This window comes from Staurois parvus, unplaced genomic scaffold, assembly GCF_062004578.1.
Source record: "Staurois parvus isolate SC_StPar_1 unplaced genomic scaffold, SC_StPar_1.0 ptg000145l, whole genome shotgun sequence".
Taxonomy (NCBI): domain Eukaryota; kingdom Metazoa; phylum Chordata; class Amphibia; order Anura; family Ranidae; genus Staurois; species Staurois parvus.
In genome coordinates, this window is record NW_028317941.1 from 5,868,111 (window position 1) to 5,881,228 (window position 13,118).

General features: G+C 41.9%; 1 protein-coding gene across 2 annotated transcripts in view; it reads right to left on the bottom strand.

Annotated features, from left to right (window-relative positions):
• Nucleotides 1–4,042: 4,042 nt before the first annotated feature.
• SMAP2 (small ArfGAP2) overlaps nt 4,043–13,118 on the bottom strand; it is a 56,414-nt gene continuing 47,338 nt past the window's right edge. Inside the window, exons 10-11 of one of the 2 annotated variants that reach the window (XR_016312265.1) lie at nt 7,915–10,612; nt 4,043–7,883 (exon numbers count right to left, since the gene is read on the bottom strand). Coding sequence is in view for 1 of the 2 variants with exons in the window: in XM_089673876.1 (XP_089530002.1) it covers nt 10,496–10,612 (117 nt within the window). In the remaining variant the exon portion in view is untranslated. Of the gene's footprint in view, nt 10,613–13,118 lie in introns of both variants that reach the window. The other variant, XM_089673876.1, reaches the window with a different exon arrangement.

A 13,118-nucleotide genomic window follows, 5' to 3' on the forward strand; every position in this document is an offset into this window, starting at 1 on the left:
CGCATTCTTTAACTCCTGCTGAATATGGCGATACCAAATGTGTGAGACTTTTCACAGTCTGGCCACATAGAGGGGTTCCACATCCAATAAGCACCTGTTAGCGTTCTAAGGGCAAAAATTACACATCTAATTTCTTGACTACCTATTGCCGTTTTGGAGGTCCTGGAGCATCAGGGCAATGGAATTATCCACAAAATGACCCCATTTTGGAAAGCAAACACCCCAAGGTATGTTTTAAGAGGCATGCAGAGTCTTCTGAAGACTTCATTTTTTGCCACAAGTTTTTGGAAAATGCGAAAAGAAAATGAAAATGTATTTTTTTCTACACAAAGTTGTCAATCTATGAGATATTTCTAATACAATGCATAGGCATACTTAAAATTACACCCCAAAACACATTCTCTAACTCTTCCTGAATATGGTGATACCAAATGTGTGAGACTTTTTCACAGTCTGGCCACATAGAGGGGTTCCACATCCAATAAGCACCTGTTAGCGTTCTAAGGGCAAAGATCGCACATCTAATTTCTTAACTACCTATTGCTGTTTTGGAGGTCCTGGAGCATCAGGACAATGGAATTATCCATAAAAAGACCCCATTTTGGAAAGCAAACACCCCAAGGTATGTTTTAAGTTCTCCATCACTCTCATCTGTCATACTCAGAATTTGAAATGCCTCCTCGCTTGTATATGATCTTTTGGCCATATTTTTGACACTGATCAGGACCCACTGGTATGGCAGTGATCAGGCTGGTGTTGCAGTGAGGGACAGATATCTGGCTGCAGTTGGTTTACACTAGTCACTGTTGGGCAAAAATCGGAGATACAGTGAGGTGGCTGGCAATGTTTTGTGAGTGTGTGTAAACTCTGTGCAAAGGCTGAAAATTACTCACAGTTAGCTGTACTGGATCTCTCTCCTCACAGACGATGGCAGTGAACAGGATCCACTGGTGTGGCAGAGATCAGGGACACTTTATGAACAGGCACACTGTATGGTGATCAGGGACACTGCTGGGCCACTGCGGTGATCAGGGACACTGCTGGGCCACTTGTGTGGCGATCAGGGACACTGCTGGCCACTTATGTGGTGATCAGGGACACTGCTGGGCCACTTGTGTGGTGATCTGGGCCACTGCGGCAATCAGGGACACTGCGGTGATCAGGGACACTGCTGGACCACTTGTGCAGCAATCGGGGACACTGCGGTGATCAGGGACACTGCTGGGACACTGCGGCGATCAGGGACACTGCTGGACCACTTCTGCGGCAATCAGGGACACTGCTGGGCCACTGCGATGATCAGGACACTGCTGGGCCACTTGTGTGGCAATCAGAAACACTGCTGGACTACTGCGGTGATCAGGGGCACTGCTGGACCACTTGTGTGGTGATCAGGAACACTGCTGGGCCAATGTGGGGATCAGGGACACTGCTGGGCCAATTGTGTGGTGATCAGGAACACTGCTGGGCCAATGCGGTGATCAGGGACACTGCTGGGCCACTTGTGTGGTGATCAGGAACACTGCTGGGCCACTGCGGCAATCAGGGCCACTGCTGGACCACTTGTGCGGCAATCAGGGACACTGCGGTGATCAGGGACACTGCTGGGCCACTGTGGTGATCAGGGACACTGCTGGACCACTTGTGCGGCAATCGGGGACAATGCTGGGTTACTTGTGCGGCGATCAGGGACACTGCTGGGCCACTTGTGTGGCGATCAGGGACACTGCGGCAATCAGGGACACTGCTGGGCCACTTGTGTGGCGATCAGGGACACTGCGGCAATCAGGGACACTGCTGGACCACTTGTGCGGCAATCAGGGACACTGCGGCGATCAGGAACACTGCTGGACCACTTGTGCGGCAATCAGGGACACTGCGGTGATCAGGGACACTGCTGGGCCACTGCGGCGATCAGGGACACTGCTGGACCACTTGTGCGGCAATCAGGGACACTGCGGTGATCAGGGACACTGCTGGGCCACTGCGGCAATCAGGGACACTTCTGGGCCACTTGTGTGGCAATCAGGGACACTGCTTGGCCACTTGTGTGGCAATCAGGGATACTGTGACGATCAGGGACACTGTGGCGATCAGGAACACTGCTGGGCCACTATGTGGTGATCAGGGACACTGACAATCAGGAACACTGCTGGGCCACTATGTGGTGATCAGGGACACTGACAATCAGGGACACTGCTGGGCCACTATGTGGTGATCAGGGACACTGACAATCAGGGACACTGCTGGGCCACTATGTGGTGATCAGGGACACTGACAATCAGGGACACTGCTGGGCCACTATGTGGTGATCAGGGACACTGACAATCAGGGACACTGCTGGGCCACTATGTGGTGATCAGGGACACTGACAATCAGGGACACTGCTGGGCCACTATGTGGTGATCAGGGACACTGACAATCAGGGACACTGCTGGGCCACTATGTGGTGATCAGGGACACTGACAATCAGGGACACTGCTGGGCCACTTGTTGGGCGATCAGGGACACTATGTGGGGGCGATCAGGGACACTATGTGGGGGCGATCAGGGACACTATGTGGGGGCGATCAGGGACACTATGTGGGGGCGATCAGGGACACTATGTGGGGGCAATCAGGTGTCACTGAGGTGGAGGGCAGTTAGCTACAACCCTCTTCTTCGCTGTTTCTCCTCTCACAGACAACTCCGTGAGAGGAGAAGGAGGCGGAAGCCGCACCATGCGGCTTTTGTTTACACTTAAGCTGTGTCCTTATTGGACACAGCTGATCACATGGTATGGGACCGATTTCATTGGTCCCATACCATGTCACGTAATCCACCGTGTCCGTCGGACTCGGCGATCATCAGGCTCGCGGGTGCGCGCTCTAGGAGCCGCGCACGAGCCTCACATACAAGGTGCCGTTTAGAGACGGCAACCCGCTCCTGTAGGTGTCCCGTCCTGCCGTTTATAAACAGCGGCCGGACGGGAAGTGGTTAATAATGACAAGTACATTAAGCCAACGCATTTCAGGAGAAAGGATTCTCATTTCTTCAGGGTGGTTGCTGCACACTATTAAAAATGGGAAAGAATCCCATGTCCGTTATATATTTGCCAGGTTTTGGAGGAAAAACTGATAGAGTGACAGCTGAGGTTCCAGGGGCAGCAATAAGGCAATAAAAATGTAAATAACGTGAACCAGCACTTTGGATGTTACCCCGTAATTCCCCACAGCTGCTGTACCAAGTGCTATACTACTCGTATCAGCCCTTATATATACACACGCACTATCTTTTATAGAGCGCTATTGGTTTTTGTTTAAACAAGTGCAATAAACAAGCATATTCTCTGCAATTCTCATATACTCCAATAAAAATTAAGCATGATTCAATAAAGTGTCCTATGTGCTTCAATAAAGTCTTTCTGTGCATATAAAAAGTGTCCACATGCTCCCAATTATTCACAGTATAAAGCACAATGCCTGCAAACTAATTAAAGTGTCCGGGCTCAAAAAAAGTGTTCCATTTCCAACAATCAGTGCCATAGTGCTCCCAAACTCCTCCACCATAAACACAGAACACTCACCAGATTTATAGGACTACCTATCACGATATCACAATCCTAAATTTAGAGTTGTATTTAGAGCAAAAGTGAATCAGTGAATCTGCCGATGGAGATAAATGGTATAATGGCAACTTAGATGTGAATTACCCTTACTTTTAGTAGATTTTCCTTTATTCCCTTCTGCATCTCCAAAACAGGAAATGAAGGGAAATTTCCCCAGCAGGACGCAGACAGAAAAAAGAAAAAAAAAAAAAAAAAAGGATAACCTTATAGGAGATTTAATTTATCACACTTTGGGGTCTATTAATGTATTTTTTTAACCAAAAGATTTAGACAAATTTTGTCAATCAATTCAATTGGAAAAACGTGTGAAAGTTGTGTACATTTAGCTTGGGCATCTAGATATCAATGACCTCTGGTCATGAAAGGATTAAACAAACCATTTAAAGAGACCGGGTTGGGGCAGGGGTGTAAACACATACATGCACACAATTCTAGTAATGTTTAATGACCTCCTTTAATCTGGAATGTACATATACACCAAAGTGTAGCTGCCTCTGTATATGATTTCCACCTTAAAATAAACAAGAATCAAGTACACAATATACCATCTTTATACAATCGCTGTTAGAAAAAAAAAAAAGCAGACATTTGACTATAATAAATTCAAAGATGCTAACAGAACAGAAACATTTATACCTGTAAGAGTTTTTGCATTAGATGTGTTTATAAATTAAAGGTTCCTCATAAAATAGGTTAAATTAAACTTCATTTAATTCTTTCACCATGGAAAAACAGTACTAACTTAAAGGCCTCTCCAACAAGTAAAAAAAAACAAAAAACAAAAAAAAAACACAGGTTAGCAAACAATATAAAAGAAAATGTTAAAGCTACAGAAAGTGCAAATATTTCACATTCATATTTATTTCCCAGCACATATGGTAAATGGAGTCCTTTTGTTTGAGGGAATTTGGTTGAGCTGATTAGCAAACAATACAAAACACTACAAGAACATTTATTACCTAGAAGCCCTACATGCCAACACCCCTGCTTCTGCTGGGAAACTGTCATCAGCAAATCATCCTGCCTCAATTGGAAGCACAAATAAAAGCTTGACTCGCAACAATGCACGGCTTGATAAACTATACAAAGTAATATGCAGTAGCAAGTGGGTTTTTGGGATAGAAATAAGAACCATTCGATGGCGGTATCCATCTGAAAAGGTGTATACTAAAAAGACACGTGGGGTCACGGCAACCAATTAGATTATTCTGATTTTGAATGACAGCATTCACCCATTACCTCCTCTTCATTCTCCCTTCATTTCTTTCATCGAATATAGTCTTTTGCCTCAATAAAGTAATTGCAAGGCAAGAAAAAAAAAAAAAAATCACAGTGTTGTAAAGCAGACCAAGACATCTCTTTTCTAAATTAATGCCACCATTACCAAGCGTCAGCACTGCAAATTTACTCAACTGGCATTACTGCTAGAACTGTTGACAGGTTATTTACATTCAAGTATTTAATACATATTCTTAACAAGCAGCAAATATTCTTGAAAGCTTGACTGGATAATTTATTCACAGTTTACATTTTTACTGAGCACCAGGAGCATAGCTATCACTATACTTTCAGCGCTCTGGTGCTGCAACCTCTGGCCTCTGCTTTTGTAGCTGCAGAGTTGCAAGCAGCTGCTGTTCCTGCCCCCTCCCCTCCTCCTGCCAATCACAGAGCATTGTATTTTGTGACTGGGTTCACATAACACAAAGTCTTTTGTTAATGAACAGCAGAGGGGAGGGGCAAGCATAACTGCTGTGTGGGAGAAGCCAGCGTACTGGAGCTCAGCAAAACGGTCAGCTGTAAATAAGAGTTCAAGAGCTGGCATGCACGTTGCTGAACTTAAAGCAGAACTAAAGTCCTGAAAATAATTACCTCCCCCTTCCAGCTATGCAGTGGTTACATCTCTCACCGGCTGCTGTCATCTTCTCCCTGGACTACTCACAAGTGCTGGATTTTCAGCCTCTTTATTGGCTGTTGGGGAATGATGTAATCCTACACATGTACACAGGAGTCAGTCATTACGGCACAGCCAGAATGTACCAAGAATGTAGGCTGAGGTGCACAAGCACTGCTCAGTGTACATTCAATAGATTTTGTTTCACTTTAACTCATAGTAAGCCAACATATTTTACCAAGTGGCTGAATTGCTGAAGTTCAGCCCTCACTGACCTATGTACTTAAAGGCACTGTGGAGAAATTCAGCTTCAAAATTTAACAGAACAAGTGACGCCCCAGCACTCTCCACATACACACCTGATCTGTTTTTACATTAGAAACAGAAAGGCTGGTGGGGGATCTAAGCTAATAAGTGAAAGTTGAGGAAGCAAACAGGAAGTTGGATCAGCAGTAGCCCATCGTGGCTCCATGTGGTATAGTAACCATATTGAATGCTTGCATTTGTATTTTTAATGTGAGTGAGCACTTGAAAATGCTTTTCCTATTTACTGATAAAAATTACCGCACTATGGATTTTTATTTTGTTTATTCACGTTGGCCAAAATGCATTTGGAGGATTAAAAGGTGTAAAGATCAAAATATGAAAGGAGGTGACTTGGAAGGCTGCCTGGAAGGACAATGTAAGTCTAAGCTACTGTGAACCCACTTATTAAGTTAAGAGGGTCATGGAGGTCTGGTGAGTGCACAATTTGGAGTGTGAGCACCAAGAGAGCATGAGATTTGTGTTTTGCAAAGGTGGTGTTTTGTAGTCCACTATGCACGGTTTGCTGGACCATATATTGAGATCTGGATAAAGAAGCACTGGATTTTTAAAAGACATTTGTGGTTATATAAATTTATTTACGTATAAAGGACACGTTGGATGGACTTTGATCCACTCATGTAATGTGATAAGTATCCAGTGAAAAACCATAAAATGAATTCATCTATCACATAAGTTTTTTCACATTTTACTTTGACAATAAGAGCACAGTATGTATATAGCGGAAGCGCAGCCCTTTATTTATCAAAAAAATAAAATAACAGTTATCCACGTAGATAGTGGGGTATGTGGTTCACAGTTCTAGCAGCCTCAAAAGGACTAGGAACACCACAGTAGTAGCATAATCTTTGTAGTTTTTCACCTGTAACAAATCCATTATTAATCCACAGAGGCTACTAGAGGTCAGTGAATGATTTTAAAGTTTTAGTGCTTGTTAGGGATATGTAAAACGCTCAAATGTCCATAGTCTGCCCACAGTTCTTTACAGAGTTTGACTTCTATAAACCTGTAGAAAGCTGAATTGAAATAGCATAGGGCTGGAATTCTTAACCATGCTGTGTGCCAAATTGGTGTACATTATCACTCAGCACGATTGCTTACAAGCAGAATTTTCTGTTGAAGTGCATTAGTTTATATTACAGATTTTGTTGTTCAACAGTTCACTTGTCAAATTAGTGAATGGTACTATTTTGCTTATGGCAGAATGCCTTGAAGATGGTGCTTTACGAGAGTTGTGGGGATGTTCACAGTGCCACCAAATACAAAAAGTGATTAAAATTGTACTTGCTGAGAAAGAATAGAATCTATCACTAAATTCCCAAAAATATAAGGAGAAGGCATGGACATACAACTTTTCAGAAAGGTTGTCACTGATTAAGTTCAAGAAGTGTCGCAAGTGTAACCACTTACATTCTTCGTTCAGTGCAGTATGAGAGAATAATTCTGATTGTTTGCTGATGTGAGAAAAACATGCAGTTCTCCTCAAAGACAGAAAGGTAAATGAGTGCCAAAGAGCAGAGCAAAGAACATATGTACTAAGTACTACTTGATAATTGTCTGAAAATGAAACTGACTCCTAAATCTAACTATTAAGCAAGTATTACCTTCAGTTATTTTATTAGCAAAAAAGTTATTAAAAAAAACAAACAAAAAAACACATGTAACCTAACTGAAAACAAAGACTTCTATACATTACCAAAACCAAGCTTGGTTGTACAATCTTTAAAAAGGGACAACATCCCCTGGAACATGGAATTCACAACTGAAAATTAAACACATGTTGAAAGTTTTCTGCATTAAAAGTATGTTGACAATCAAACCTGTTTTTTCCTGAATACACCTTACGCTATCAAATAACATAAGCAAATATCCCTTATGAGCAGTTTTTCTCAAGTCAGACAGCTTCATGTGCTTATTGTCCTAAGGGTTGACAGAGGACAGAAGGAACATTCCTCAACTTACCAACACACTGCATTAAACATCCAATTACTTCTGCACAAAGATGGGAGACATGGTTCTACTGAATGCTAAACAGATTGTAGCTTTAAAAGTGAACATGATCTGGTCTAAAAAGTCTCTAAAAGGTAATAACTAAATAACCAAAGGGTAGGGATCCTGTAGTGCCCACAAGTACCTGTTAGTCTTCAAATCAATCTCTGCATCTCCGTGGAGCTCCTCAGATCCTAGGCACAGGCTGTACATGCTAGTTTAACTTTTGTCTAGTACATATTAAAATGGTTCTTAAGTCATTCTATGCATTGTTAGAAAAAAAAAAAAATTACCTTTTCACTGCCCGTTTCTCTCCCCTCCTCCCTAAATACTTAATCGAGTCCTGTATCAAATCCAGTAGTGTTGTGCTCCTTCTGCAGGTATCCTCTCCTGTGTGCCACCATAGGAAGCAGCTTCCTATGGAGGCAGGCACAGAAGAGGAGCAGCCTAGTGCACAGATGAGGGACCCAGAAGAGAAGGTTCAGGGCTGCTCTGTTCAATACCATTGCACATAGCTGGTAAGTATAACATTTTTTGGGGGGGGGAGGAACCCCCCCAAAAAGCTTACAACTGCTTTAAGCCTCTCATGTCCTGGTGTATTTAACTCAAATTTCCCTACATTTTGACATCTGAATGATATTTCCCTACATTTTGACATCTGAATGATGATGGCTAGAATTAAATCTCAACTTGGGCAGCAGTAAAGAGTCCTGTGTAAATCCTGCGCCTGGCATACAAGGGGGCCCACAAGAACAGAGATAGATTAAAAGATTAACACGGGTACCAACTGACAACACAGTTTGCTTTGCAGCTATAGAAATGTTTTAAGCCTCAACGGGTTCACTTTAAAAAGTGAAGCTGTGAGAATAGATAGGTGAGAGTGGACGTTGCTGACTTTGTTTTTGAAATTTTTATGCTCTAGGTGAACCTGGCTTCACTACCTAATGAGTCTTGGACAGGGATAGAGGTGACAGACAACACTTTTGAGAATGCACAGGTTGCATGCATATTCTAGGTCAGTGTTTCACTAGGAAACCTGGCTACAGAAAAATGTAAAATATAATAGATACTATCATCTTAGTGGTTCCAAATGAAAACCAGCCAGATGCAAAAAGTATCCAGAAGCATTAAAAATATCCTAAAATGACTTATCAAAGACAAAATTTTCTAATGGACAATTCCCAAGATTTTAGGGAGTGACGAGGACAAGCAAAACACAGATTTCCTTCATTAGCCTTCCCTGCCTGAACCAACTGAATAAATCAGCCATAATTATATCTGTCTTGTCTAATTGTCCTCCCCAAAAGCATTTGTTTGACCCTTTACTAAAGAGATGACATGAAAGATGTTTTACTAAGGCTATATGAGCAATCTTGTTTGGGGCCACACTCCAATGCTACTTAGAGAACAGCACCAAAATTCCATTAAATAAGTAACAGTTTATATACAACATATAAAATAACTAGTAACTTTAGATATTTTAAAAACACAGGGCACGTGATACTTGCCAAATTCTATTTGCATGGCAATTTCCTGTATAAACTGAAATATATGGGCAACGCACCAATGAAAGCATAGCAGTTTGTCTACAGATACAAGCTAAATATATATTTTTTTTCTGGTACGGAGCCTTAACTCTAAACCTTCTTTCCCTGCAATAAGTTAAATCTCTCTTTAAGGTACATTGCACTTACAAAAAACGGAGAGGGAAATAATTTCTTCTCACTAACACAGAAACACACAGGTCACCTTCAATTGCACTCAGCAGCAGAATATTTATTCTATTTTAGGGAGAGTAAGACACTTGGGGGGGGGGATATTCTATAGAAATAAAGAAAAGGGAAACATGAATGACCAATCAGCTTCCAGCTGCCAGTTTCATCCAGGCAGGTTTGCCGATGTCAATGCCATATTGCAGTTTCCGTTTGCTAACTTTTACAGAATACCACTGTTGGAGTATTCCATAAAAGCAAATAGAAAGTAGGCTGGTATAGGAGCCATGGTTTCAGATTATATTACTCATCCTTTTAAACATACTGAACTTAAGAACATGAAAAAAGTATTACTACAAAAGGGGCATTGAACTATAACATGCCACTTTCCGTTTACTCTACCTTTATGGATTAACTCTAAGTACAGTTGTGAAACAACTTAAAAATAAAGCAAGCATTCCTTTTGTTTGTCAATGTCTTGCCAGAATTCTGCACTTCCACACCACTGAGCCATGGTATTAATTATAGCCTTTACTCCAGGGGATTTAGGGAACAGTCATGTCAAAATTCCAGTTATGGTACACAGAAAGAAGAGATCCTGTAGAGCCACAGGGCTTGCTGGTGCAGAACTGTAGATATTTGGATTCAGCTGGCAGCAGCACACATGCCTGATGTATGCTGGAAAACACCTGCAAGCTTACTGACATTTGAACACATTCAGTCCTCAGTGTGAATGTTCTGGTGCCCTTGAAAATTATGTGGCTCAGCTTCTGGGAATGTAAGTGGCCCATATTTATTAACGCTCGACATTGCACTATACTGCAGTATACTGGCAAGGGTATCCCTGTTAGACTGTGTGAACAAGAAAATAAAAGGTGAAAGCTTTAGAAGGACTAAGGTGAATGAGTAGAGGAATCTTCAGGACTGCATGAAAAATGTAGAAGTCCATAGGGGTATGATTCTGCCTCAGTTTTATTTCCACATTGGTGAGCTGAGGGTCTGGTTGGGTCCCTGGTTAGCTGTAGGCTGTCCGTATCCTGCCATGCCTCCTACACCAAAAAATGTCATTCCTGCCATCTGTTGAGACACCTTAAAACAATGAAAAACAGATTTACATTAAGTGCAATCAAAAACACTTCAATTAAACATTTATTTACAAAAACAGTCCATGTACTCCAATTATTTACAAATTCAGCTAATAATAGAAAAAAAAAATAAAAATTTGTTGACCTGCAAATTGTTATGCGATGTTAACTTTGTAGTACCTATCACAAGATATAAATTATTTTTATTTTTTTTTAATTCTAAAACATAAAACACACTCAATACGTATTGGGAGACACCTTCAAAACATTGGATTTAGTTGTTCCAATCACCTGCACTCCATGGCCACAGGTTATAAAATGAAGCACCTAGGCATGCAGACTGCTTCTACAAACATTTGTGAAAGAATGGGTCACTCAGGAGCTCAGTGAATTCAAGCAAAGTACCGTGATAGGTTGCCACCTGTGCAATAAGTCCATCCATAAAATTTCCTTGCTACTAAAATACTCCAAAGTCAACTGTTAGTTGTATTATAACAAAGTGGAAGCAACTGGGAACAGCAGCAACTCAACCACGAAGAGGTAGGCCACATAAATTGACAGTGTGGTCAGCACATGCTGAAGTGCACAGTGCGTAGAAGTCGTCAACAGTCTGCAGAGTCAATAGCTAAAGACCTCCAAACTCCATGTGGCCTTTAGATTAGTACAACAACAGTGCGCAAAGAGCTTCATGAAATGGGTTTCCATGGCAAAGCAGCTGCATCCAACCCTTACATCACCAAGTGCAATGCAAACCGTTGGATGCAGGGGTGTACAGGACGCCGCCACTGGACTCTAAAGCAGTGGAGACGTGTTCTCTGGAGTGACAAATCATGCTTCTCTCTTTAGCAATCTGATGGACGTGTCTGTGTTTGGGGGTTGCCATGAGAGTGGTACTTGCCTGACTGCATTGTGCCGAGTGTAAAGTTTAGTGGAGGGGGAATTATGGTGTGGGGTTGCTTTTCAGGGGTTGGGCTTGACCTCTTAGTTCCAGTGAAGGGAACTCTTAAGGTGCCAGCATACCAAGACATTTTGGACAATTTCATGCTCGCAACTTTATGGGAACAGTTTGGGGATGGCCCCTTCCTGTTCCAACATGACTGCGCACCAGTGCAAAAAGCAAGGTCATAAAGACATGGATGAGTGAGTTTGGGGTGCAGGAACTTGACTGGCCTGCACAGAGTCTGGACCTCAACCTAATAGAACACCTTTGGGATAAATTAGAGAGGAGACTGCAAGCCAGGCCTTCTCGTCTGACATCAGTGTCTGACCTCACAAATGCGCTTCTAGAAGAATGGTCAAACATTCCCATAGACACACTCCTAAACCTTGTGAACAGCCTTCCCAGAAGAGTTGAAGCTGTTATAGCAGCAAAGGGTGGTCCAACTCAATATTGAAATCCTACGGACTAAGACTGGGATGCCATTAAAGTTCATGTGCGTGTAAAGGCAGGCGTCCCAATACTTTTGGCAATATAGTGTATGTGTATATATATATATATATATATATATATATATATATATATATATATATATATATATATATATATACACACATACATACATACATACATATATACACACACATACACACACATACACAATATATATAACAGTTCCAAAAGGTAGCCACGGCACTATGTTTGAGATAAATACCCAGGTGCTCACCCACATAGAAATTCATAAAAATCCAAAACTGGTTTAGAGGCACTCATGGGTCTTAAAGAGGAGGAAGATCAAAAACAGCAGTGTTTTTATTGTCAATATTTTGATGAATCAATCTCTCTCTCACCACATGTCAGTAACAACCCATGCAATTCATTTAAAGAAACCAAAACCAACAAGTTCAGAATTTAAGTTATGTGTAATAAAATGGAATGACACAGGGAAAAAAGTATTGAACACATGAAGAAAGGGGAGTGCAAAAAAGGTATGGAAAGTCAAGACCATTGAAATCTATCTGTAATTAGAAAGAAATCTTGCCCCTTGTCGGAGCAAATTAATATCAGCTGGTTCAAGTCTTAACTGATGGCCTATAAAAAGGTGTCTCATTACCAAGGTGTCAAACAAGAAACATCTAGTATGGGTACAAAGATCTCTCTCAAGACCTTCTCAACATCATTTCACCATACTCTAGCCACGACCAGGTGCTCCTTGAAAGAGTGGCGTGAAAAGAATTATCAGAACAGTTGTCCAAGAGCCAAGGACCACTTGTGGAGAGCTTCAGAAAGACCTGGAATACAATTGTTTCAAAGAAAACAATAAGTACTGCACTCAACCGCCATGGCCCGTATGCACGATCACCACGCAAGACTCCATTGCTGAAGAAAAAGCATGTTGACGCTTCAAAGTTTGCTGCACAACATTCAGACAAGCCTGTAAAATACTGGGAGAATATACTCTGGTCAGATGAGACCAAAATTGAACTCTTTGGATGCCATAATAAACACCATGTTTGGAGGTCAAATGGCACTGCACATCACCCCAAATACACCATACCAACAGTGAAGTTTG